At 40.5% G+C, this 20,962-nt stretch overlaps 1 protein-coding gene across 3 annotated transcripts; it reads right to left on the bottom strand.

The window, feature by feature from the left end:
• Window positions 1-513: 513 nt before the first annotated feature.
• Window positions 514-20,962, bottom strand: LOC142171480 (protein BREAST CANCER SUSCEPTIBILITY 2 homolog B-like). 3 transcript variants are annotated; one of them, XM_075233846.1, is made up of 21 exons: window positions 20,716-20,962; window positions 20,478-20,633; window positions 7,718-8,818; window positions 7,514-7,638; window positions 7,273-7,427; window positions 6,268-6,390; window positions 5,993-6,190; window positions 5,834-5,915; window positions 5,692-5,742; window positions 5,526-5,601; window positions 5,303-5,414; window positions 5,168-5,239; window positions 2,899-3,097; window positions 2,652-2,834; window positions 2,370-2,512; window positions 2,242-2,304; window positions 1,937-2,147; window positions 1,332-1,499; window positions 1,176-1,255; window positions 933-1,065; window positions 514-714 (listed from the first exon to the last, which is right to left on the bottom strand). In XM_075233846.1, the coding sequence occupies exons 1-19, from the start codon at window positions 20,855-20,857 to the stop codon at window positions 1,205-1,207; spliced, it is 3,411 nt and encodes a 1,136-aa protein (XP_075089947.1). In that variant the 5' UTR covers window positions 20,858-20,962; the 3' UTR covers window positions 514-714; window positions 933-1,065; window positions 1,176-1,204. The 3 variants fall into 3 exon arrangements, with proteins under 3 accessions (XP_075089947.1, XP_075089946.1, XP_075089948.1); XM_075233845.1 differs by having other exon boundaries at window positions 1,193-1,255; XM_075233847.1 differs by having other exon boundaries at window positions 1,193-1,255; window positions 7,514-7,623.

Below are 20,962 nucleotides of genomic sequence, written 5' to 3'. Positions count from 1 at the left end.
GTTAATATGGATATCGTGATAAATTATGCACTTTATTTATTATTTCTTAAGGGGTGTACAAAGCCAATAGTAAACAAGTAAAAATAAACAAAATAAGTATTTCTTAAAGTGTGTGCAAAGTTAATAGTGAACAAGTAAAAGTAAACAGATTACATCATTACCATGACTTTTACGATAGCAAGAAGCACAACCAAATTTACTAATTCTAGGTAAAGCATGACTTGTACTATTACCATTTTAGATTATGTGATCTACAGTTACATGTACTATTCCTATTGACCCAAAGATATATAATGATCTGTTTACCAATATTAACCCAAATCATGAATAATTCATTAACCTAGGTTTCAAACATGCTCTCCAATGCTACAATTTCTTTAGCCTCTTTACCCAAAAAGAGTACGAACTCTACGTTAAACCAAGCTTTCTCCCTTAAATATATTATATGTGCAGAAATTAAACCTTCATGATAGGAAATGTAGTCGCATAAACACATAATGCGAGAGAGAAAAGTTGATGCTAATATGACGGAAACTAAAACCAACAAAATTAGTTGCTAATGGCTGAAGCCAACTTAATTAAAACAAAAGGCAGCTTGTTTTAGTGATTAATTAAAGCAAAAGGCAGTTTGTTTTAGTGACAGCAACTCCTGGACTTCTATTCATCCACAGCAAAAGCCTACTATTGGCAGGATCATTTTGCCTTGTAGTGACCCTACAAGATGCGTAAGAACAAAAAGAAGATAAAGATTAGTACTTTTGTGCATCATAGATGACAAGATTTAAGAAAAAGTTGGAAATAATAGGGACATCCATTGACAAGAGTAGCATATTAGGGCGACTAATAAAACTGAATAATCAAATAAAATGTACTGTTTAAAGTCGCGCCAGTGTCTTGTAATTGAATTGTCCTTAAATTATCTGTTGACTTACCGACTGATATCTCCGCAGTGCAACAAGTTTGCAGAAGACTAGACATATATATAAATAGGTCTCACTATATGGCATCAAGTTGCAGCCCTTAAAGGAGTACATCTCAATCCTCTTCATTAGCTAGGATACAAGCCTGCAGTAATACGCGCACCATCAAGTCCTACTATGATATTAAATTCAGCATACACTCCAGTCTAAAGGAAAAAGAAGAAAGAAAAGAAATAAGAAAACTGATTAAGTTACCTCGGGAAATTACTTACCAAACTTCAAGTTCAGCGGCAGCTAATTATAGATAGAACTTTCCCCCTAAGCCTTTCAAGTCTCTGCATAATGAAAGAATAGAAGTTTGAAAAAATGCAGCTAATATATAATATCATGACCAAACGCCAGGACACATACCAAACCAGATATCTTTGCCCATCTTTCAGCAGAAGCGCTGGCTTCTTTCAGATGAGAACAATGTGAATGATCAAATTTTAAATAATAGGTCGAATTTTCTGTTGCTTCAGCTACCCAGAGGTTATTAACATTATCTCGTGCTCTCTTGATGAGATTGCAAAAGGAAACCTGCAAAAACTTCATTGTTTCAGCTGTGGATACTGGATACAAATTAGAGAAACACCATAGACTTCAACATTTGAGTTTTACTCTACAGCATAACCCTTTAAATTCATTAATCAGGAATACTGTGTAGTACATCAATGACATAATGTTCTGCATGGATACATGCAAAGACCATGAGAGAAAAGTTGCCTGCTTATAAAGGTTGTAGTAGTAAAAACACAGGCCCAGATGCCATTAAACAACAGAACCGTTAGAGTTGAAGTTAATGGTATACCACCATATCCTGTATAAAAGAGGATTTTCTGAATGTTTTATATCTAATTGTCATTGGACGAAAAAGGCTGATAAATACGCAATAAGTTGCTTCCAGAAAATCAGAGGTTCAGTACTGATGGCTATGAGGAAAATCATGTACTGCAAGTAGTTTACTCCTTACTCACCACAGACCCTACAAGGTTAGAGTTTATTGGTGCAAATGAATCAGTTTCTATGCATGGTGAGGTGAAGCTAGTGGCCATTAAGGTTTCTGATTCATCATTGGAATCCAACGTAGATGTGGATCCATCAGCTACAAATACCCACTGCTTACTTTGATGAGCTTCTGTATACAGCTGCCCCACAAAAACAACCACTGCAGCGATATCAAACTCCCTGAATGAACCCAAGAAACACAATAAGTGAATAAAGAAGTTTCTCGCTTCAGGAGCACAAGTGTTGATTCCAAGATTTTACCACCAGAACCAACCTGGACATAGGAACTTCACCCAATTTACTCAATGGAACTGATCGGCGAGGACAAAAAAAGGGCCTGCAGGAACAGGTATCAAATATATAAGTTTGTGCAGTAAAAGCATGAAAACAGCATATACTTACTCAAAACCCTCAATTGCCATAGGAGACAAAGGCTGCCATTTGGCTGTGGACCCTTTTGCTTGCAAATAAAGGGTGCTAGAGTCTGAGCTTATCGGTGTAAGCCCTGTAACAGCAAAAGCTTGACCCTCTGCAAGCTCGGATTGCTATAAAACAATCAGTTAGAGATGGAAGTAGTACAGAATTGAGAAATATATTAGCAAAAATGAGGGGATATAAGATTAAAGAAAAATATTCAGAGCCAAATCAGATAACCAAGAGGATATTAAAGCTCATTTTCACTACCTGCTTCTCAGTTGGATTCCAAATTGTAATTAAGCCTTCCTGTGGGCAGCACTTCGATGGAGTACTTTTGCTAGTCAATCCAACAACTCTAACTCGCATAAAAGGAGTGACATCTCTTTCAGCAAGTCCAGCAGCTTGCAAAGCTTTTTCAAGAGATTTCTGCAGGTCAGACTGCCTCGATGCCTGAAAATGACGAAAAGGAATCATGACTAAGCTCCTATAGTAAAGCAAGTATAAAAGAACATACCTCCAACTTTGCTTGATAGGATGCAAATGCATTCAACTGCTCTTTAGACATCTCTGCCATCAGAAGTTCTGGTTCTGCAGCTCTCTCTAGTATCTTCAAAATTCTTGCCCCTTCTTCACTTTCATGGTCACTTCCAATGTACGCATCTCTCTTTGCCCTTTGAGATTCTGAGGTTATTCCCTCCACAACTCTACAGCGTCTAGATTGACAATTCACAAATATATGTCTTATCAATAAATATCACAGATATTCATAGATAAAACGCATCAAGTAGTATTTAAAGAGCATTGCATGAAAGTGGGACTTGTATTGGAAAATACAACAAATCCAAGAGATAGGCATGATAGAAAGGATCTCCATCCTAGAATGTCAGTTTCTTAATATGAAAGAGGAAAACAACTGACAGTGAAAACAATGACATAGCAAGCAGAACCTTTTGGCTTCTTTATTGAAAAACTCACAAGCTTGATTATGTTACAGAAACTTATTGAGCTTTATGAAGGCATTTTTCCATCATAATTTGCAAAATCGGCTCGAGCGCTTGCACTATGTTTCAGAAGAAAAGGCTAGCACCAGCTTCTCGTAACTAGAGCTGGATCAAGCTTTTTGGTATTGAGCAAACTTTACATTTGTACTTTTGTTTACTGTCACTTCTCGTCATTCTTTATTTTCCACCCACCAGATTAATAATTCAAACCAAACCCAGCTGCTCAATCCACCATTCACAACCACCAGTCGGTACCACCTAGCCGTCAAACAAGCCATACAGATACATACAACCAAACATATTTTATGTGTTATGCATAATTCATTTAAAGAAACACCTTCATTCCCCATAGATTGGATTTAGCATATGATTTGACTGCATTTCAACAGAGTGATACTGGTTTGCTGGAGGATGTCAATCAATTTGATGAGGGCAGACAATTGACAGCTGTTAAAATTGAAGGCTTACTAAAGCAACTTTAACTGGAGAGTTGTATGATAGGTCTCATTCAAGAATTACCTAAGCTTAACCCCCGTGCACACAGGAGAGGGAGCGAACATTTAGCCACATTGAGTTGTCCAATCCTTTCATATGTCCACTCTTCCTTGCATTCATTTAACAACTATTCTCCGCTGCTTGTTCTATTTTTCTCTAATAGCACAAAAAATTTAGTGATTTATTTGATGTTATTCTTTCAGCTCAGTGCAAGTTATTTTCTTTGATCTTTTGCCTAATAAAAAAAGAGATACTATCCGCAATGTCCATTAACCACATTTTCATGCCTCATTCCAGTATTCAACTATGACCAGAATGGTTGAACCACTCAAATCTTAAAGCAAAGGTCAAATGTTTTGAGTAGTAAATATATCCAAGTGAAGATTTTTAGGTGTTCTCATGCAATTTGCGACTGTTGTAGTTACCAAAATTATAGTCAAATTAGTTGACATATACCATTACTCAATTCCATTGACGTTTTCCATTTAAAAACTAATCTGCTATCCAATTCTTGATAGCTATTGCTAATATAATATATTGATACAGATGTGTGATCCATCAAGCATTTGATGAAAATCACACATAATAGTAGCAGGAAGTAAGGATCACTTTACAGATAAACCAACTGAGACACTTTTATATATGTTGCACCCACGAAAACATATTTATTGAATAAATCAAATGTGGACTTAAGAGTGATCAATAAGATTATTTCCATGAATGTTACTAAACTAGCATCAGACAACAGTGGCCTACAATGAAGGAGTTGAGGCACATTTCTTGATGTGTCACGGGTTTCAGATGAGGAAAAACCAAGAAGCTAATACTGCAAATTGCAAGAAGTTGGCAGGAAGATACAAAGGTCAAAATGCCAGTTTATTACAAGAAGATATTCAAGCATGTGATAGCAGCAAATGGTCACAGGACGAAATGCATTTTGCGGACATATTGGATGTTTATAAATGATGCAATTCAAATCAACCGTCTGAAGGGATAAAGATAGAAGTGGGAAGCGCCAGCTATTAAATTGTTCAAAAGCTAGTCAGTATTTGCTTGATGCAAGGAAGAGAGCCAAACTCATTTCAATTCTCATCCAGAGGCAAGGATTGGCTGTATCAGTTGAGTTTTTTTTTCCCCTTTAAGTGATAGTTTTTACCAATTAAAGAAAGAGTGATTCATTTCTTCCAGTTAAAAAACAAAAATTTATGCAATTCTAAAAATGAACTCATAATGTAGATATCAAGTGAAGGATGGAGAGAAATCTTTCAGCAAGTTTGCAAGTATCACCTTTGATTAAAAGACTGCATCTCTTTATCTTCCATCCTTTCAGATCTTACAACGAAACCCCCATTACTTAACCTGGATGTCATAGATTTTCATCAGGCTCAAAACTAATTTTCTTCCGTAACAAATTTCAATTACCTTTCCCTGTAGAGAACAGGATATATCCTTGAAATTCCGACCAATGTAAGTGGAACAGAACCTCCACCATCCTTGATTGATAAAAATGATAATGGAATGGCACCACCTTTACCTAACAACATTTACATGAAGCAAGACAGGCCAAAAGGGGAAAGAGAATACTTTAATGGCATTGTCAGGATATAAATGCAGGTCATAAGTTCTTGGTATTACTAATGCTTACATAACCCCAAACGAGATGCCCAATGAGCTCTATATGTCCCATTTATATGCAGTAGCAAACTAGTCGTTCCTGATGCCTGAAATTAATGCAGACCTTTAGTAATGACAATAGAAACTTGAAAAGCCCATGAAAGCACCAATATTTAGAAGCTGCTAAAGGCAACAACCTCAAGTGGTGAAACAGGACCTGTCCAGCCACAGAATCGAGCTCCCCAGATCTTTAGATGACAAGATAAGCTGTAAGCAATATGAAATTCTGATAGTCTCTTACACAAAGGATAGACTACAGCCATTAATTTAATGTGGTACCCTAAGCTTTTGACCAACAAACAGCTTTCCAGCAGCCAACTTCTTGGATAATAGTATATCTAAGACAGCAGTAATTGAATACCTGTGAAACAAACAAGTTCTGCATGATTCGGGAAATCCAACTTATAATATGGTGATAGATATTAATATTTTTCTTACCACCCATCTGTCAGTTCAATTTTTGCACAAGCTCCATTTTCGGTCGTGTTAGACAAAGAAAATTGAGGTCCAACTGGGGAGTTGCAAATTGAATACACCTTGGAAACGCAGAGCACCATCATAGAAGAAGGTGGGACGTCTCCTTCTAGAATTCTCTTAATTGCAGATCGATGACCATAATTTACTTCTCTTTCATATCTGTCCAAAGGATGAATTGATGTTTTTATTGTACCTCTGAAATCCAAGAGAAAATGCAAAACTGACTCAATTTATACCTGTACTTTAATTCTTCAAGTACATTGCAGATTGTCAAAAGCTTCCCAGAAAATTTGGTACTATAACACCTCTCATAAGATGCAAGTTTCCAAACAATCCACTTATAGTGATTTGTAACCCACCTATTGGAATGATGAAGAATGTGTAAGCAGGTCACATTGAAGAACAATTTAAAAGGCAGACGAATTTTGATAGACATACAACAATATAAAGCGATAGAATTGTCTATGAGGAGCACCATTAGTCAGATACAAAACCTCATTAATCAGGAGAATTGAGAAGTGTGCCACTGTATTTGGGAAGCTAACCATGTAGCAGATGCTCTGGCTAAATGGAGTACAGAAAATGATGATTTGAGTACCTCATCCTTCAACAAGTTACCTGTTGCAGCTAAAGGTCTATATAGGCTGGCTTTTGTTCAAATAATATCCTTCAAGCACAAACAGCATAAAAATGCATGCTGGTGAAGTATAAGTGTAGTTTAGCATAGGTACTCTGTATCATAGATGCATTTTTTGTATTTGGATATATCAATGCTGTAACTAGTATAATGGTATAGATCTTACTGGAGTCTTTTATATCCCCAGTTTGTTTTGCGAGGTAAGGACATAGGGTCCCCTCTTTTTGATGTAGCCATACAGCGTAATTAACATAAAAAATAAAAAAAGAATGTTGAGAACCCAATAGACAAGTACACACATGACTATAGCTCTAGAGATCAATCCATGGATCTAAGAAAAAGTAGCAGATACAAGTGCCTGTGACTCAACGTAGAACTTTATGTGAAAGCTGTAACCAAACCATCGTAGTGTCTGACACAAGCCACCAGACACACAAATGCATAGGCCAATGGGTACCATGACCAACATAACTCATACTGCTACAAGAGCTAAAAAATTATTGAGTGTAACACTTGAAACTAATTGGTTCCTTCTGATAATTGTAGCTATTCTAACGGCCAACAAGATTTCCAAAACGTTCTTGCAAAGAAGTACAGAAATTACTCTTTAGAGACATATTGCATAGAAGCCCCTGATTGAGACAGCATCTCCCAGAAAGACTTTACTCCAATGCAACCTGAGCAAGGTTTATCATTGAACACATGAGTTTCAGCAATATCTGGATTCATCCTTCTCACTTCATCTGGCAGATTCTCTAGCTGGATCTCCACAGAACATAACAAGTATCAGCTGCCAAAAACAAAGTCATCAATTGAGGAAAGAAATTATTCCAGCCCATTCTCACCTTGCTCTGGAATGATGGGGGGTCCCCAAGATACTCCTTCATATACAATCGTGCAATGTGGAATGGATATCGAACTGAAACTTTTCCTTTTTGAGAGGGTAATTGTGGTGCTGAATTTGAGAATCCTAGTTAAATGATATCAAATTTGTCAAAGAAAGATTTAAGACAAGCCCTAAGGAGTCTATCTACAAACTTCAAATTTACCATTAGAAGCACCGGAATCGTTTCTTTTGAGAGGGGTGACAATTTTGGCAATTCGAGGCTTCTTGAATGGAGAAACAAAACTTCCCCTTCCAGGTTTCCTCTTCTGACCAAAGTTTTGGTTTCTATCTGCAGATCCAGCTCCAATGTTATTTGAGATATCCACCAAAGAACCCCTAGAAGGCCTTTGTAGCAATTTAGGTTTTGAAGGGATGTCATTTTCTTTTAGGTCAACAGCTGCTGAGTTCTTGTTGAATGCCTCTCCATGCTGAGGAATACTATGGTCCGGCCTACTCGTGCTTTCTTTTGCCACAGCATCAAACTCCTTCATCAAGTTACTTGCTGGAGCGAGATTCTCTGTTTTAACAGAAGACTTCTTATGGTACAAAGTTGATCCAAATGGGGGTGTAAAAAGGCTTAACGAGCCACTGCCTTTTGCTGCCGATAAGAGGGAAACAGGAGTATCTGAGTTTAATTCTTTAATGGAGGACTGATCAACAGATTTTTGGTCTTTTGGAAAAGAAAACAATGGATCAACCACATCCTTTTCATCTACAAGACATCCCAGCTCTGGATCTCCAAGCAGACTCCTTGCACGTTTCAATGCCTCAGAAGAAACTGATATTGATCTACCACCAGCAGTATGAAACTTTATCGGAGGAGGTTTATCGGCACAATGCAGAAAATCCGGTACTAACTCCTCCGCTGCACAAACTGAGTTAAATTTAACATCAAACGGAGACAATGAAGCTGCTGAAGCTTTAGTAGACCATGTGTTAGCAATCCCCTCTACTGCCACGAAAGGAACTGAACTCCGAACCCCAAAGTGCTCGTCTGAACATCTATTTTTCTTTTCAGAACCTTGAAATGTTTCATTGTCACCATTTTCTTCCAAGCCCAACAATGCCTTGGCCCTATTAAGACCTGCGGAAGATATACTAACTGCTTTACCAGAGCCTGTCTGGAACATTGAGTTCGACGTGTTAAATTGTTTCTCCAAGCCAGAAGGGAAAAAAGATTCTGGAGCATCAAGAGCTTTCCCTGAGCCTTTCTGGAACGCAGCTGCCTGAAAGGCAAAACTGTTCTCTCTTCCAATCCCTTGTCCTGCATAATAACTTAAATGTATTTGATAATGCATATATCCAGACCACCATAAAAGCAAGAAATTCAAAATATGGACTCATATACTCCACTATCTCTCTACAATTGACAAACTAAAGAAACTCGAGTTACATGTTACAAAACTACAACATTTGTATGCGGTCGACACCTATTAAGTCAGTCGCACGGACTGGTCGAGATAACAATACTTCGATCGAAAGGTATCTACGTAAGGTCAGGTCGAGGTCCGAAGAAAGGGCTTCGGGATTCGAGCTCCAAGTCCGATCAAGGATCAGTTCGGTATCATTATCGGGCCCATGACCAAATCGAACCACGAGACAAAAAGTTGTCGGAGATGCACAGACCGACCAACACCCACCCCGAATATCAAGACTCCGAGTCAGGATCGAGCTCGAGTCAAGGCTGATGGCTCGACCCGATATCGAGTTCGAATCAGTATCGAAGCTCACAGACAAGGCCGTTACAGCCGCACTAAGGGAAAGAATCCTGGCGGGAATTAGGGAAAAGACAATACATCATGGCTCTCCACTACGTATTTTTTATTGTATATAAAGTAGGATCCCTCTACTATAAGGAGAGGATGGATTGTAAGCAGAGGGACACATTGTAACAAAAGATTCCTTCTCATATTGAAAGATATCCCCTTATGTTTATTTCACTTTATCTTATTCATTCTTCTTGCTCACTATTCTCATTCTCATAGTCAAGAATACACGTATTTCTATTTCTCTATAAGATTTGTATCAAATTATATCACATATAGTTAGAACCATACACAAATTTAACTATATCCAATTTTTCGGGTAAACAGTTTGGCGCCCACCGTGGGGCTAAGGATAACAGTGGTTATTTGATACGAATCTGAAAAAATACGCCATTGTGTTTTGTGCTTGTTTCCGAAAATATCTTGGATTTCGGATTAACAACGTCTAACTACCAATCAAACGGTTTCACCAATCGACAACGAAGCCGGTCTTCAAGATAAGAACAATAACTTGACACCCAGTACCGAAAGACCACTTGTAAACGCCGTTGGAGCTCGAATCGGAGCGCCGATAGATATCAATTCGCATGTAGCTATTGAGGCGAACCTACATGTTGAACCCGAAAATAGCATTCATGGTGGCACTCGGTCTGCAGCTCGAGATACCCATAACGTCGAGGAAAACGGCGTTAACTTGCGCATGATTTTCGAAATGTTACAAGCCCAGCAAATAGCGATAGCTCAGTTGCAGAGCCAAACTCAGGTACAAAGCAGGCCGGAGCCCAATCCGTTTCGAGAAATCACCCATAGAATGGAGCCAGCCATAGTGAAGTCAAACGAGCAAGAATCGGGGACTACTCCCGAAATTACTAAATTGCTCGAGGAACTCACACAACGAGTCGAAGCCAACGATAAAAAAGTAGAAACATATAATTCCATGGTCGATCAGATCCCGGGAGCTCCACCAATGATAAAAGGGCTGGATTCGAAAAAATTCGTACAAAAGCCTTTTCCCTCGAGTGCAGCCCCAAAACTAATCCCCAAAAAATTCTGTATGCCCGAAATTCTCAAATATAATGGTACGACCGATCCCAACGAACACGTCACCTCTTACACGTGTGCCATCAAGGGTAACGATTTGGAAGACGATGAGATCGAATCCGTGTTATTGAAAAAATTCGGAGAGACCCTCTCGAAGGGAGCGATGATTTGGTATCATAATCTGCCACCAAATTCCATTGATTCTCTTGCCATGTTAGCGGATTCGTTTGTAAAGGCACATGCTGGTGCCATAAAGGTCGCAGCAAGGAAATCGGACCTCTTCAAAGTAAAACAAAAATGCTGAGGGAGTTCGTATCCCGATTTCAAATGGAACGTATAGAATTGCCACCGGTCACAGATGACTGGGCCGTCCAAACTTTCACCAAGGGTTGAACGAGCAAAGTTCAATAGCATCACGTCGGCTGAAACAAAATTTGATCGAGTATCCAGCAATAACTTGGGCGGATGTACACAACCGATATCAGTCAAAAATTAGGGTCGAAGACGACCAGTTGGGAGCTCCTTTCGGATCCATGCATCAGAACAGGACAGCTATTAAAAACCAGAGGGACATCGACAGAGAGCAAAGGTCGAACAAAGACCGATATCAACCGTACGCCGCAGATCGAATGAACAACGGTTCAGCGCGCAATGTCGCTCGAAACAATCGAAGGAGTGATCGAGGACAAAATTCTCGGGGGCTTATGAGCAAGAATGGCTTCGATAAATATGACGATCCTATAGAGGCACCTCGGCTATCGAAGTACAATTTCAGCATCGACGCATCGGGCATTGTATCGGCGATCGGAAGAATCAAAGATACTAGGTGGCCCAGACCCATGCAAACCGACCCTTCCCAGAGGAACCCGAATTCAATGTACAAGTATCATGGTACGCATGGCCACAGGACCGAGGATTGCAAACAATTAAGAGAAGAGGTAGCCCCCTATTCGATGAAGGCCACCTTCGAGAGTTCCTCAGTGACCGAGCCAAGAATCACTTCAGAGAAAGGGACGCCAGAAAAAAAGATAAACAAGAGGAACCTCTGCATATCATTCATATGATCATCGGTGGGGTCGATACTCCACAGGGACTCGTGCTCAAATACGGCAAGATATTGGCCACAGGGGAAAAACGAACTCGAGGTTATGTACCCGAGGGCACTTTATCATTCGGAATTGAAGAAGCCGAGGGCATCTCTCAACCTCACAACGACGCTCTGGTAATTTCTATCCTATTAAATAAAGCTCAAATTAAGCGTGTTTTAGTGGATCCAAGTAGCTCTGCGAATATCATCCAATCATGGGTAGAAGAGCAGCTCGGTTTGCAAAATCAAGTCGTGCCCGCAGCTCGGGTCTTGAACGACTTCAATATGGCCAGTGAAACGACTAAAGGGGAGATTACTCTACCAGTGAATGTAGCTAGAACCATCCAAACAGGTCGTCGAACTCAGTGGGTACGATATCGAATATCAACCCAGTACGACCATCAAGTCCCAAATTTTAGCGGACTTCGTGGCCGAAATCACGCCAACCCTCCTACCCGAAGTTGAAAAGGAACTCTTGTTAAAATCGGGTACGTCGTCGGGGGTTTGGACCCTCTACACAGATGGTGCTTCAAATGTGAAGGGGTCCGAACTTGGCATCGTACTGAAACCTCCCACAGGTGGCATTATTAGGCAATCCATCAAAACCACTAGATTAACTAACAATGAGGCTGGTACGAGGCCATGATTGCAAGTCTCGAGCTAGCTAAAAGTCTGGGAGCAGAAGTCATTGAAGCCAAATGTGACTTTTTACTAGTGGTGAACCAAGTAAACAAAACTTTCGAGGTTCGAGAAGATAGGATGCAAAGGTATTTGGACAAATTACAGGTAACTCTACCCCGTTTCAAAGAATGGACCCTACAACATGTACCTCGAGAGCAAAACTGTGAGGCTGACGCACTCACAAATTTGGGGTCGTCGGTCGAGGAAGATAAGATCAACTCGGGGACTATCGTTCAACTCTCGAGATCTGTAATCGAGGAGGGGCATGCCGAAATAAATTCCACAAGCTTAACCTGGGATTGGAGGAATAAGTATATTGAATACTTAAAGAATGGAAAACTCCCATCGAACCCTAAAGAATCGAGGGTTCTACGAACCAAGGCTGCTCGATTCACGCTGGTTGAAGATGGAACATTATACAGAAAGACGTTCGACGGACCACTGGCGGTATGTTTGGGACCAGGAGACACCGATTATATTTTACGAGAGGTCCATGAAGGCACTTGTGGAAACCACTCCGATGCCGAGCAATTAATTCACAAAATCATCAGAGCAGGGTACTACTGGGATAGCATGGAGAAGGACACTAAGGAGTTCCTTCGAAAATGTGATAAATGTCAAAGGTTTGCACCGATGATCCATCAACCCGGAAAGCAGCTTCATTCGGTCATTTCTCCATGGCAATTCATGAAATGGAGAATGAATATCGCCGGCCCTCTACCATCGGCCCCAGGTAAAGCTAAATTCATTTTGTTTATGACTGACTATTTCTCTAAATGGGTTGAAGCACAGGCGTTCGAAAAAGTGAGAGAAAAAGAGGTTATAGATTTCATCTGGGGCCACATCGTGTGTCGATTTGGGATACCAGCAGAAATAACATGCGACAATGGTAAACAATTTATCGGCGGTAAAGTGACAAAATTCTTCGAAGACAATAAAATAAAAAGAATACTGTCAACACCATATCATCCTAGCGGGAACGGACAGGCCGAATCAACGAACAAGACTATCATCCAAAACCTGAAGAAAAAGTTGAGCGAAGCCAAAGGGAAGTGGAGAGAAATTCTGCCCGGAGTCCTATGGGCATACCGAACAACATCGAAGTCCAGTACTGGAGCAACTCCGTTTTCCTTAGTATATGGCTCTGAAGCCTTAATTCCAGTCGGAGAACCCAGCGCAAGGTTCCGACATACATCGGAAGAGTCGAACCACGAGGCTATGAATACTAGCCTCGAATTATTAGATGAAAAACGAGAAACGGCACTGGTCCGAATGGCTGCACAAAAACAACGAATCGAAAGGTACTACAATAAAAGAACCAAACCCCGCCATTTCGAGGCCGGGGACTTGGTCCTAAGGAAGGTCACCATCAACACTCGAGATCCTAATGAAGGGAAGCTCGGCCCGAATTGGGAAAGACCTTATCACGTCCTCGATATAGTCGGAAAAGGGTCTTATAAACTCGGAACAATGGATGGCAAACTGTTACCAAACAATTGGAACATATCACTCAAACGATATTATTATTAAGGTATGATTTTCTCCTTTTTATCATCTATATACATATTCGGCACTAACTCATTGCAGAAATTCAACAAAAGATATCAAGACCTCTGGTTTTAAAGCACGTGTTGTACTCTTTTTTTCCTTAGTTCGGCTTTTATCCCAAATGAGTTTTTCCGGCAAGGTTTTTAACGAGACAACAATTATGTGCTACCTGAAGGCAATTCAACAGTATCCGAGGCTTCTTCATAATAAACCCTGAATACTAGGGGGCTACCATCAAATAAATCAAGTTAGACACAAGAAAGTTATTTCATATCAAATTCATGCCGGACAGGGCCTCAATAGAGAAAAGTGTAAGGACCAAATGGTCAAAACGAACCATGCCATGTAGTTTTGCTCGAACTCTGGCACAAGATACAAACATATGTATAATGACTTATAAAAGAAAACTTCTTCTTCTCACATATCTCTTACTTTGAAAAGATCTTCCTACTTCATGATTCAAACAGGCTTAAGGGCCAACCACCATTAAAAGACCTACGGGCTACGATATTTTGAGTTCGAGTTCGAAGCAATCACTCACTCAATCATTAAGCCTAAGGGCTATCTTACATCGAGTTCGAGCGAACCGCTCACCCGATCATAAAAAGTCTACGGGCTAAGATGCTTTGAGTTCGAGTTCGAAGCAAACACTCACCCGATCATAAAAAGCCTACGGGCTAAGATGCTTTGAGTTCGAGTTCGAAGCAAACACTCACTCAATCATTAAGCCTAAGGGCTATCTTACATCGAGTTCGAGCGAACCACTCACTCGATCATAAAAAGCCTACGGGCTAAGATACTTTGAGTTCGAGTTCGAAGCAAACACTCACTCAATTATTAAGCCTAAGGGCTATCTTACATCGAGTTCGAGTTCGAAACAATCACTCACTCAATCATTAAGCCTAAAGGCTATCTTACATCTAGTTCGAGCGAACCACTCACCCGATCATAAAAAGCCTACGGGCTAAGATACTTTGAGTTTGAGTTCGAAGCAAACACGCACTCAATCATTAAGCCTAAGGGCTATCTTAAATCGAGTTCGAGCGAACCGCTCACCCGATCATAAAAAGCCTACGGGCTAAGATACTTTGAGTTCGAGTTCGAAACAAACACTCACTCAATCATTAAGCCTAAGGGTTGTCTTACATCGAGTTCGAGCGAACCACTCACTCGATCATAAAAGGCCTACGGGCTAAGATACATCAAGTTCGAGTTCGAAGCAATCACTCACTCAATCATTAAGCCTAAGGGCTATCTTACTTCAAGCTCAAAATAATCACTCACACAATTATTAAGCTTAGGGACCAACACGGCGAGAGTCTAAGGCTCTGTTCTCGCTTAGAACAGACCAAAAGGGTTCCATTACTCCAAAATTCAAGATAACTAGTTCGAGCAATAACAAAATCTTCACAAAAGCAAAAACACGTTCGAGCATAAAAATGAGAAGACATTCAAAAGAAGCTTTATTATTAACAAAAAGGGGGTATGTACAAAGAGACCGGTCAAAAGTTTGCAAAAGAGAAACTAAGTCCTAACTGAGGCCGGTGTCAATGTCTCCTTCGGGAGCTGATTCTTCTTCAGGCTTTTCATCGAACCCGCCTCGACTACCTTCTTCATCACCATCGTCGTCGTCAAAAGAGACAAGCTGCCTGGCTTCAGCTTCGAGCGCCTTAGCTCGGGCAATCTCCTCGAAAAGTTCAAAACCTCGAGTGTGGATTTCCCCGAGGGCTTCCCTCCGAGATTGGCACTTTGCCAAGTCAGTAACTCGTTGCTCCCGATCAGAAGCCTCCCTTAGCTGCATTTGAGCAGCCTCGGCATCGGCCCGATACACAGCAATGGACTTGTCTGCCATGACTTTTGACGACTCGATCTCCGCCTTGGCCTCAGCAAGCCCTATCTCAAGCTCCTCGATCCTCCTGGCCTGGGCCGAACTTTTTTGCTTGACACCCCGAAGTTGAACATCGGCCGATAAAAGTTTGGCCGAGATGGTTTCTTTTTCTGCAGCTAGGTTGTCCATAGTCGCCTTCCACCGATCACACTTGATCTGATCGACTTCTCCCCGAAGCAACCCGATCTTCTCAACCTTTTGTTGCAGCTGAGATAACGAAGGGCTAGCTTCCACAGTTGGGTCGAATCCATACTCTAAAAGAACAATGCTCACCTGTTTATCCAGTTCGGCCTCTTTTTCACGAGCCTTGGCCAAATCTGCTTGGAGGTCCTTTATAACCTCTTCCTTTTGGCCGCAAAGAAGCTTCAGAGCATCTCTCTCCCCCGAGACCTTTTGAAGCTCGGCCTCACACTGGCTGAGATCGGCTCGAAACTTGCTAAGGGCCTACACAAAAGGGAAAAAAACGCAAGTCAGGTTTCGGAACCAGGGACTTGGTTCCTTCCTCACCACTCGAAGGCCTCAAAACGGCATCCTTAGTCACGCCTGCATGAAAGGAAGTCAGTAACGAATGGAGCACAAAAAACGTTTCGAAAAACATGAGAAGTGACCCTTACCGTGATTCTTGGCCTCCCACCTACCTTTCGCCAAATCACGCCAAACGCGTTCGGCATAAGAGAAAGTCGAGGCTAACTTCCGAACCCAATCCTCGAGGTCGGGTACCGCTTGTGGCATCCAAAGGGCAGCTGTATATCGGAGGGAAATATCAGATAGAATCATAGAAAGGTACGAAAAGCAACGCCTTATGAAAATCACTTACGGTCGAAATTCCATTCCTCAGGGAACGGCATCTTCTCTTCCGGAATAAGGTCACGGGTCCTCACCCGAATATAACGGCTCATCCAACCCCGATCCTTATCTTCGTCGATGCTCGACATTAAAGCTTTCGATGCCCGACAATGGAGCATGATTAGTCCTCGAAAGATTTGAGGCCGATACAATCGTATGAGGTGATTTAGGGTGAAATCCAGCTCCCCGGCCTTATTGGAGAAGAAGCGAAGTAAGATTACTATGCGTCATAGAGAAGGATGAATTTGACCGAATCGATGATCACAGGATCGACGGGACCCAACGTGAAGGGGTAAATGTAAACACTTAAAAAACCCTCCACATGAATGATGATGCTCTCTTCGGGAGAAGGAATTTGCAGCACAACCTCGGGACCCCAGTTGCAGTCATTCCTCATGGCCTCGAGATGGCCCTCTGTTATCGAGCACATATACATCGACACATGCTCACATCGGCCCGGAACCGACTAAGGATTCTCAGCCTTAAAATCGACCTTTAGAATACACGGGCCAGGAACATACTCATGGGGAAGCGGTTCCGCCGGCGCCTTGTCGCCGGACGGCCGGGAAGAGGAAGCTTTCTCATTCTGCGGTATGATTTTTGAAGTTTTTTCCATAAGGTATAAGTAAAAGAAAATCAAAGGAAGATAAAAGGATTATTGTCACGCCCCAAACCTGGGGAGGCGTGGCTGGCACCCGGTGCCGCACTGACCCGAGCGAACCACTCTGTAACTCATGATCATTCGACCAAAACTAGAACATACATAGGTCGAGTTGGCTGAACTCATTCCTTTTGTAACTATCACGGGCCAGCATGGCCACAACTCATAATGTATATCTATAAGTAGGCAACACTGTATCACTGAACCATGTTTCTTAAAACATGAATACATATGGGCCGTCAAGGCCTCTGACATACTGTACAAAATGAACCTTTGTCTACAAAGCCTCTAAGATTATTTGACATCAAATAGGATAGGGTATCGGCCTACCCATAAGTCTTTAGCAAAATTCTGACACGATGACTCATAGACTTGGTTGCACTCCGAATGAGGTGGGGTCTTACCGATCCTTTGTTGAATGCCAATCTCGTCTACTATGAGGGCTAGTCAAAATTATTATCTATAAAAATCAATCTGAATCTCTGAAGTGTCACCGTATATGCATACTTAATATACTCATATACATACAATGCTTCTCTTTGAGACTATTATCCATGTCGTATGATGCATGACTGCCCAACTGATCATTGGTAACTGCCCGACCGGCCTTCGCACGGTGGTAAATGCATGACTGCCCAACCGGCCGTAGCTCGGTGGTAAATGTGTAACTGCCCAACCGACCGTAGCTCGATGGTAAATGCATGACTGCCCGACCGGCCATAGCTCGGTGATAAATATGCATGACTGCCCAACCGGTAGTAAATAATGATACATAACTGTCCAACCGGTGGTAAATGAATATGCATGAAGATGCATATATTATAAACATTAACATCTCTATCATATACCTCAATAGGGACTTGGGAACATACTTAGACATGCTTGAATATCACTTTACTGGAATGAATAACATAGACATCCTTGACTGCTAAGAGTAGAACCACTTATGGAATACCATTATGTTTACGTATCGTTAATTGGATCATGCCAAAAGAAAGAAGGGATAGCCTTTACATACCTGAGTCGATTCTCTTGAGAAAGATTACACCGTACTCCCTTAATATTGCAAAATCTCACGTTAATTAAGGTGCTCTGAAATCTCGAGTCTTGAAGCGTTGAAGACGCTATGGAATATCATATTGAACAAAATGGATTATATCCGTCATTAAACCAAAAATATCATGAATCAACAGATTAGGAAACGCTTAAGAGGTTCAACCATTCTAAGAAATGTTAACTGATTTCAGCCAAATACAATTTCAACAGCACCATTCTAATGCAATCCCCAAATTGCCCATTTGTCAAAACCAAACAATCCTCAAGTTCCCACAATCAACCAAACAAGTTAACAATACCAACAAGGACTATTGTTGACCAACACTCAAAATCCACCAACTTCACATAGATCAACCTCACATTCATTTCGACTACAAATTGAAGCAAACCCCAGGCTCAAAATCAAATCTTTATCAAACATATTCCAAATAAAAACAAAGAAAGAGCATCTCTAGTCTTGCCACCTAGATTAATGACTCAAGAGTCATACATATGATTTAAGGGGTGCTGCCACATGGGGAAAGTTTAGGCTTATCCAACATTAGCCACTAATTAATAATTAACTTTGTTAATTCCCCCATTAACTAATAATTAACCAATTACCCACATAATTAAGAATTATCTCAAATTACTTAAAATACTACTCACTTTTAATACACTTTATGTACCCTACTATCATGGTCATGTGGTACTATATAAAATAAATACATACACTATTATTTCATTAAAACATCCATGTAAAAATATATATATTTTCTCAACTTCTAATTTTGCTAATCTCGTATAAAGAGAAAAAATTCTGTACGCTTAATTCTTAAAATGGTAAAAAGATAACCTTCTTTTCTTGTGAGAAAATAATTTCTATCTTTACAATAAAGAAAATCTCATAAACTTTCTCATATTATGTGTATAATTTATCATATTCGAAAATAGTAATAATGGTAACTATCCAAAATTATATTTATAAAACTTTTACTAAAATACTCCAATTAAAAGAAAATACCATTTTTGAAGTTTTTGCCATAAGGTATAAGTAAAAGAAAAGCAAAGGAAGATAAAAGGATTATGGTGTCAAACGCTGATGGAGGTGGCTCTACCAACGGCGAAATGGAGGCGGAAAGAGTAAGAAATTTTGGGTTTTTTTTAATTAGGGTAACAGATTAAGTTTGATTTAGGACGGGCTATTTATGGGCTAAACAAAGGCGGTTCATTCTCACATAATGGCCGACATCGACTGGCACGCATTAAATGCCTCGGTAAGTTGAACCGACGGGACAGCTACCTCGTACGTCATGGTCAGATTCGATACTAATGTCAATATATGTCTAATCATACCGTGGAAAATCATGTCGTTTCTCGTCACATCCTCTCCGAGAAACGAGGGGACTATCTGTATGCGGTCGAAACCTATTAAGTCAGTCGCACGGACTGGTCGAGATAACAATACTTCGATCGAAAGGTATCTACGTAAGGTCAGGTAGAGGTCCGAAGAAAGAGCTCCGGGATTCGAGCTCCAAGTCCGATCAAGGATCAGTTCGGCATCATTATCGGGCCCATGACCAAATCGAACAACGAGGCAAAAGGTTGTCGGAGATGCACAGACCGACCAACACCCACCCCGAATATCAAGACTCCGAGTCAGGATCGAGCTCGAGTCAAGGCCGATGGCTCGACCCGATATCGAGTTCGAGTCAGTATCGAAGCTCACAGACAAGGCCGTTACAGCCGCACTAAGGGAGAGAATCCTGGCGGGAATTAGAAAAAAGACAATACATCATGGCTCTCCACTACGTATTTTTTATTGTATATAAAGTATGATCCCTCCTTGTAAGCACGGGGAAGAGGGACACATTTTAACAAAAAGATTTCTTCTCATATTGAAAGATATCCCCTTATGTTTATTTCACTTTATCTTATTCGTTCTTCTTGCTCACTATTCTCATTCTCATAGTCAAGAATACACGTATTTCTATTTCTCTATATGATTTGTATCAAATTATATCACATATCCTTAGAACCATACACAAATTTAACTTTATCCAATTTTTCAGGTAAACAACATTATATTCCACTGAATAATGCAAGATTGAATTTTGTATACATTTTAGGTCAATTCTGGTTCAGTGTAGACTCATTTCTTCTTCTGCTTCTGATCTTATTTTAAAGTCAAATGTCAGAGTACTGAAGCACGTTGTAGCATAATTAAATACCAGATTTTCTAACTTAAATTAAGAATAAGTAATTCCAGCAGCATACCTTTTCAGAAAAATCAAAAGAAACTTTACCAAAAGCAAAGGAAAAAAAATTCAATATAATAAATTATTTCTCCTGAAAGATGAAATGTGAGACCTGTGTCCGGGACCACATTGTTTTTATCATTAAGGATCGAAAGAGCTCTTGATATCGAAGACTGCTTCACTGCCACGTGCTTCCCGGATCCAGTTCGAAAAACTGGAAAATTCGCCGTGAAACTTGCATCACTACTCCCCGCTAATTTCGAACTTCCTGTATCGATTAATGTAACGTAATGCGCAAGTATTGAAACTTTACGGTTTATATATAGGAAAAAGAACAATGAAGTAGGTACCTTGACGCAAGAGGTCGGCCATGGATTGGAGCTGCTGAGGAGCTGCTAGGGCTAAGCTCGGCTCTACGATTTTAGTCTCTTCATCGGAGATTTTCAATCGGAAATCATTCCCGGCGACGGAGTACAACTGCCACGTCGGCATTTTCCGGCAATTTTGTGTAATGTCAAATCAATCTGTGAAGAATCGCTTCGGAAATTTTGTTTGTGCCGAGGAGAATAGAGGGAACTTATTTGAAAAAGCGGGAAA

The sequence above is a fragment of the Nicotiana tabacum genome, chromosome 17 (genome assembly GCF_000715075.1).
Source record: "Nicotiana tabacum cultivar K326 chromosome 17, ASM71507v2, whole genome shotgun sequence".
In the NCBI taxonomy this organism is placed as follows: Eukaryota; Viridiplantae; Streptophyta; class Magnoliopsida; order Solanales; family Solanaceae; genus Nicotiana; species Nicotiana tabacum.
This window is presented reverse-complemented; position numbering and strand designations above follow the sequence as displayed.

What these genes read in the sequence shown, in the direction of transcription:
- LOC142171480 (XM_075233846.1), bottom strand. Translation starts at nt 20,857, where the DNA reads ATGCCGACGTGGCAGTTGTACTCCGTCGCCGGGAATGATTTCCGATTG. An exon ending in GGCCGACCTCTTGCGTCAAG is followed by an intron (nt 20,634 to 20,715) that starts GTACCTACTTCA and finishes TAATCGATACAG; the next exon opens with GAAGTTCGAAATTAGCGGGG. An exon ending in ATGCAATATGTCTCTAAAGA is followed by an intron (nt 6,391 to 7,272) that starts GTAATTTCTGTA and finishes TCATTCCAATAG; the next exon opens with GTGGGTTACAAATCACTATA.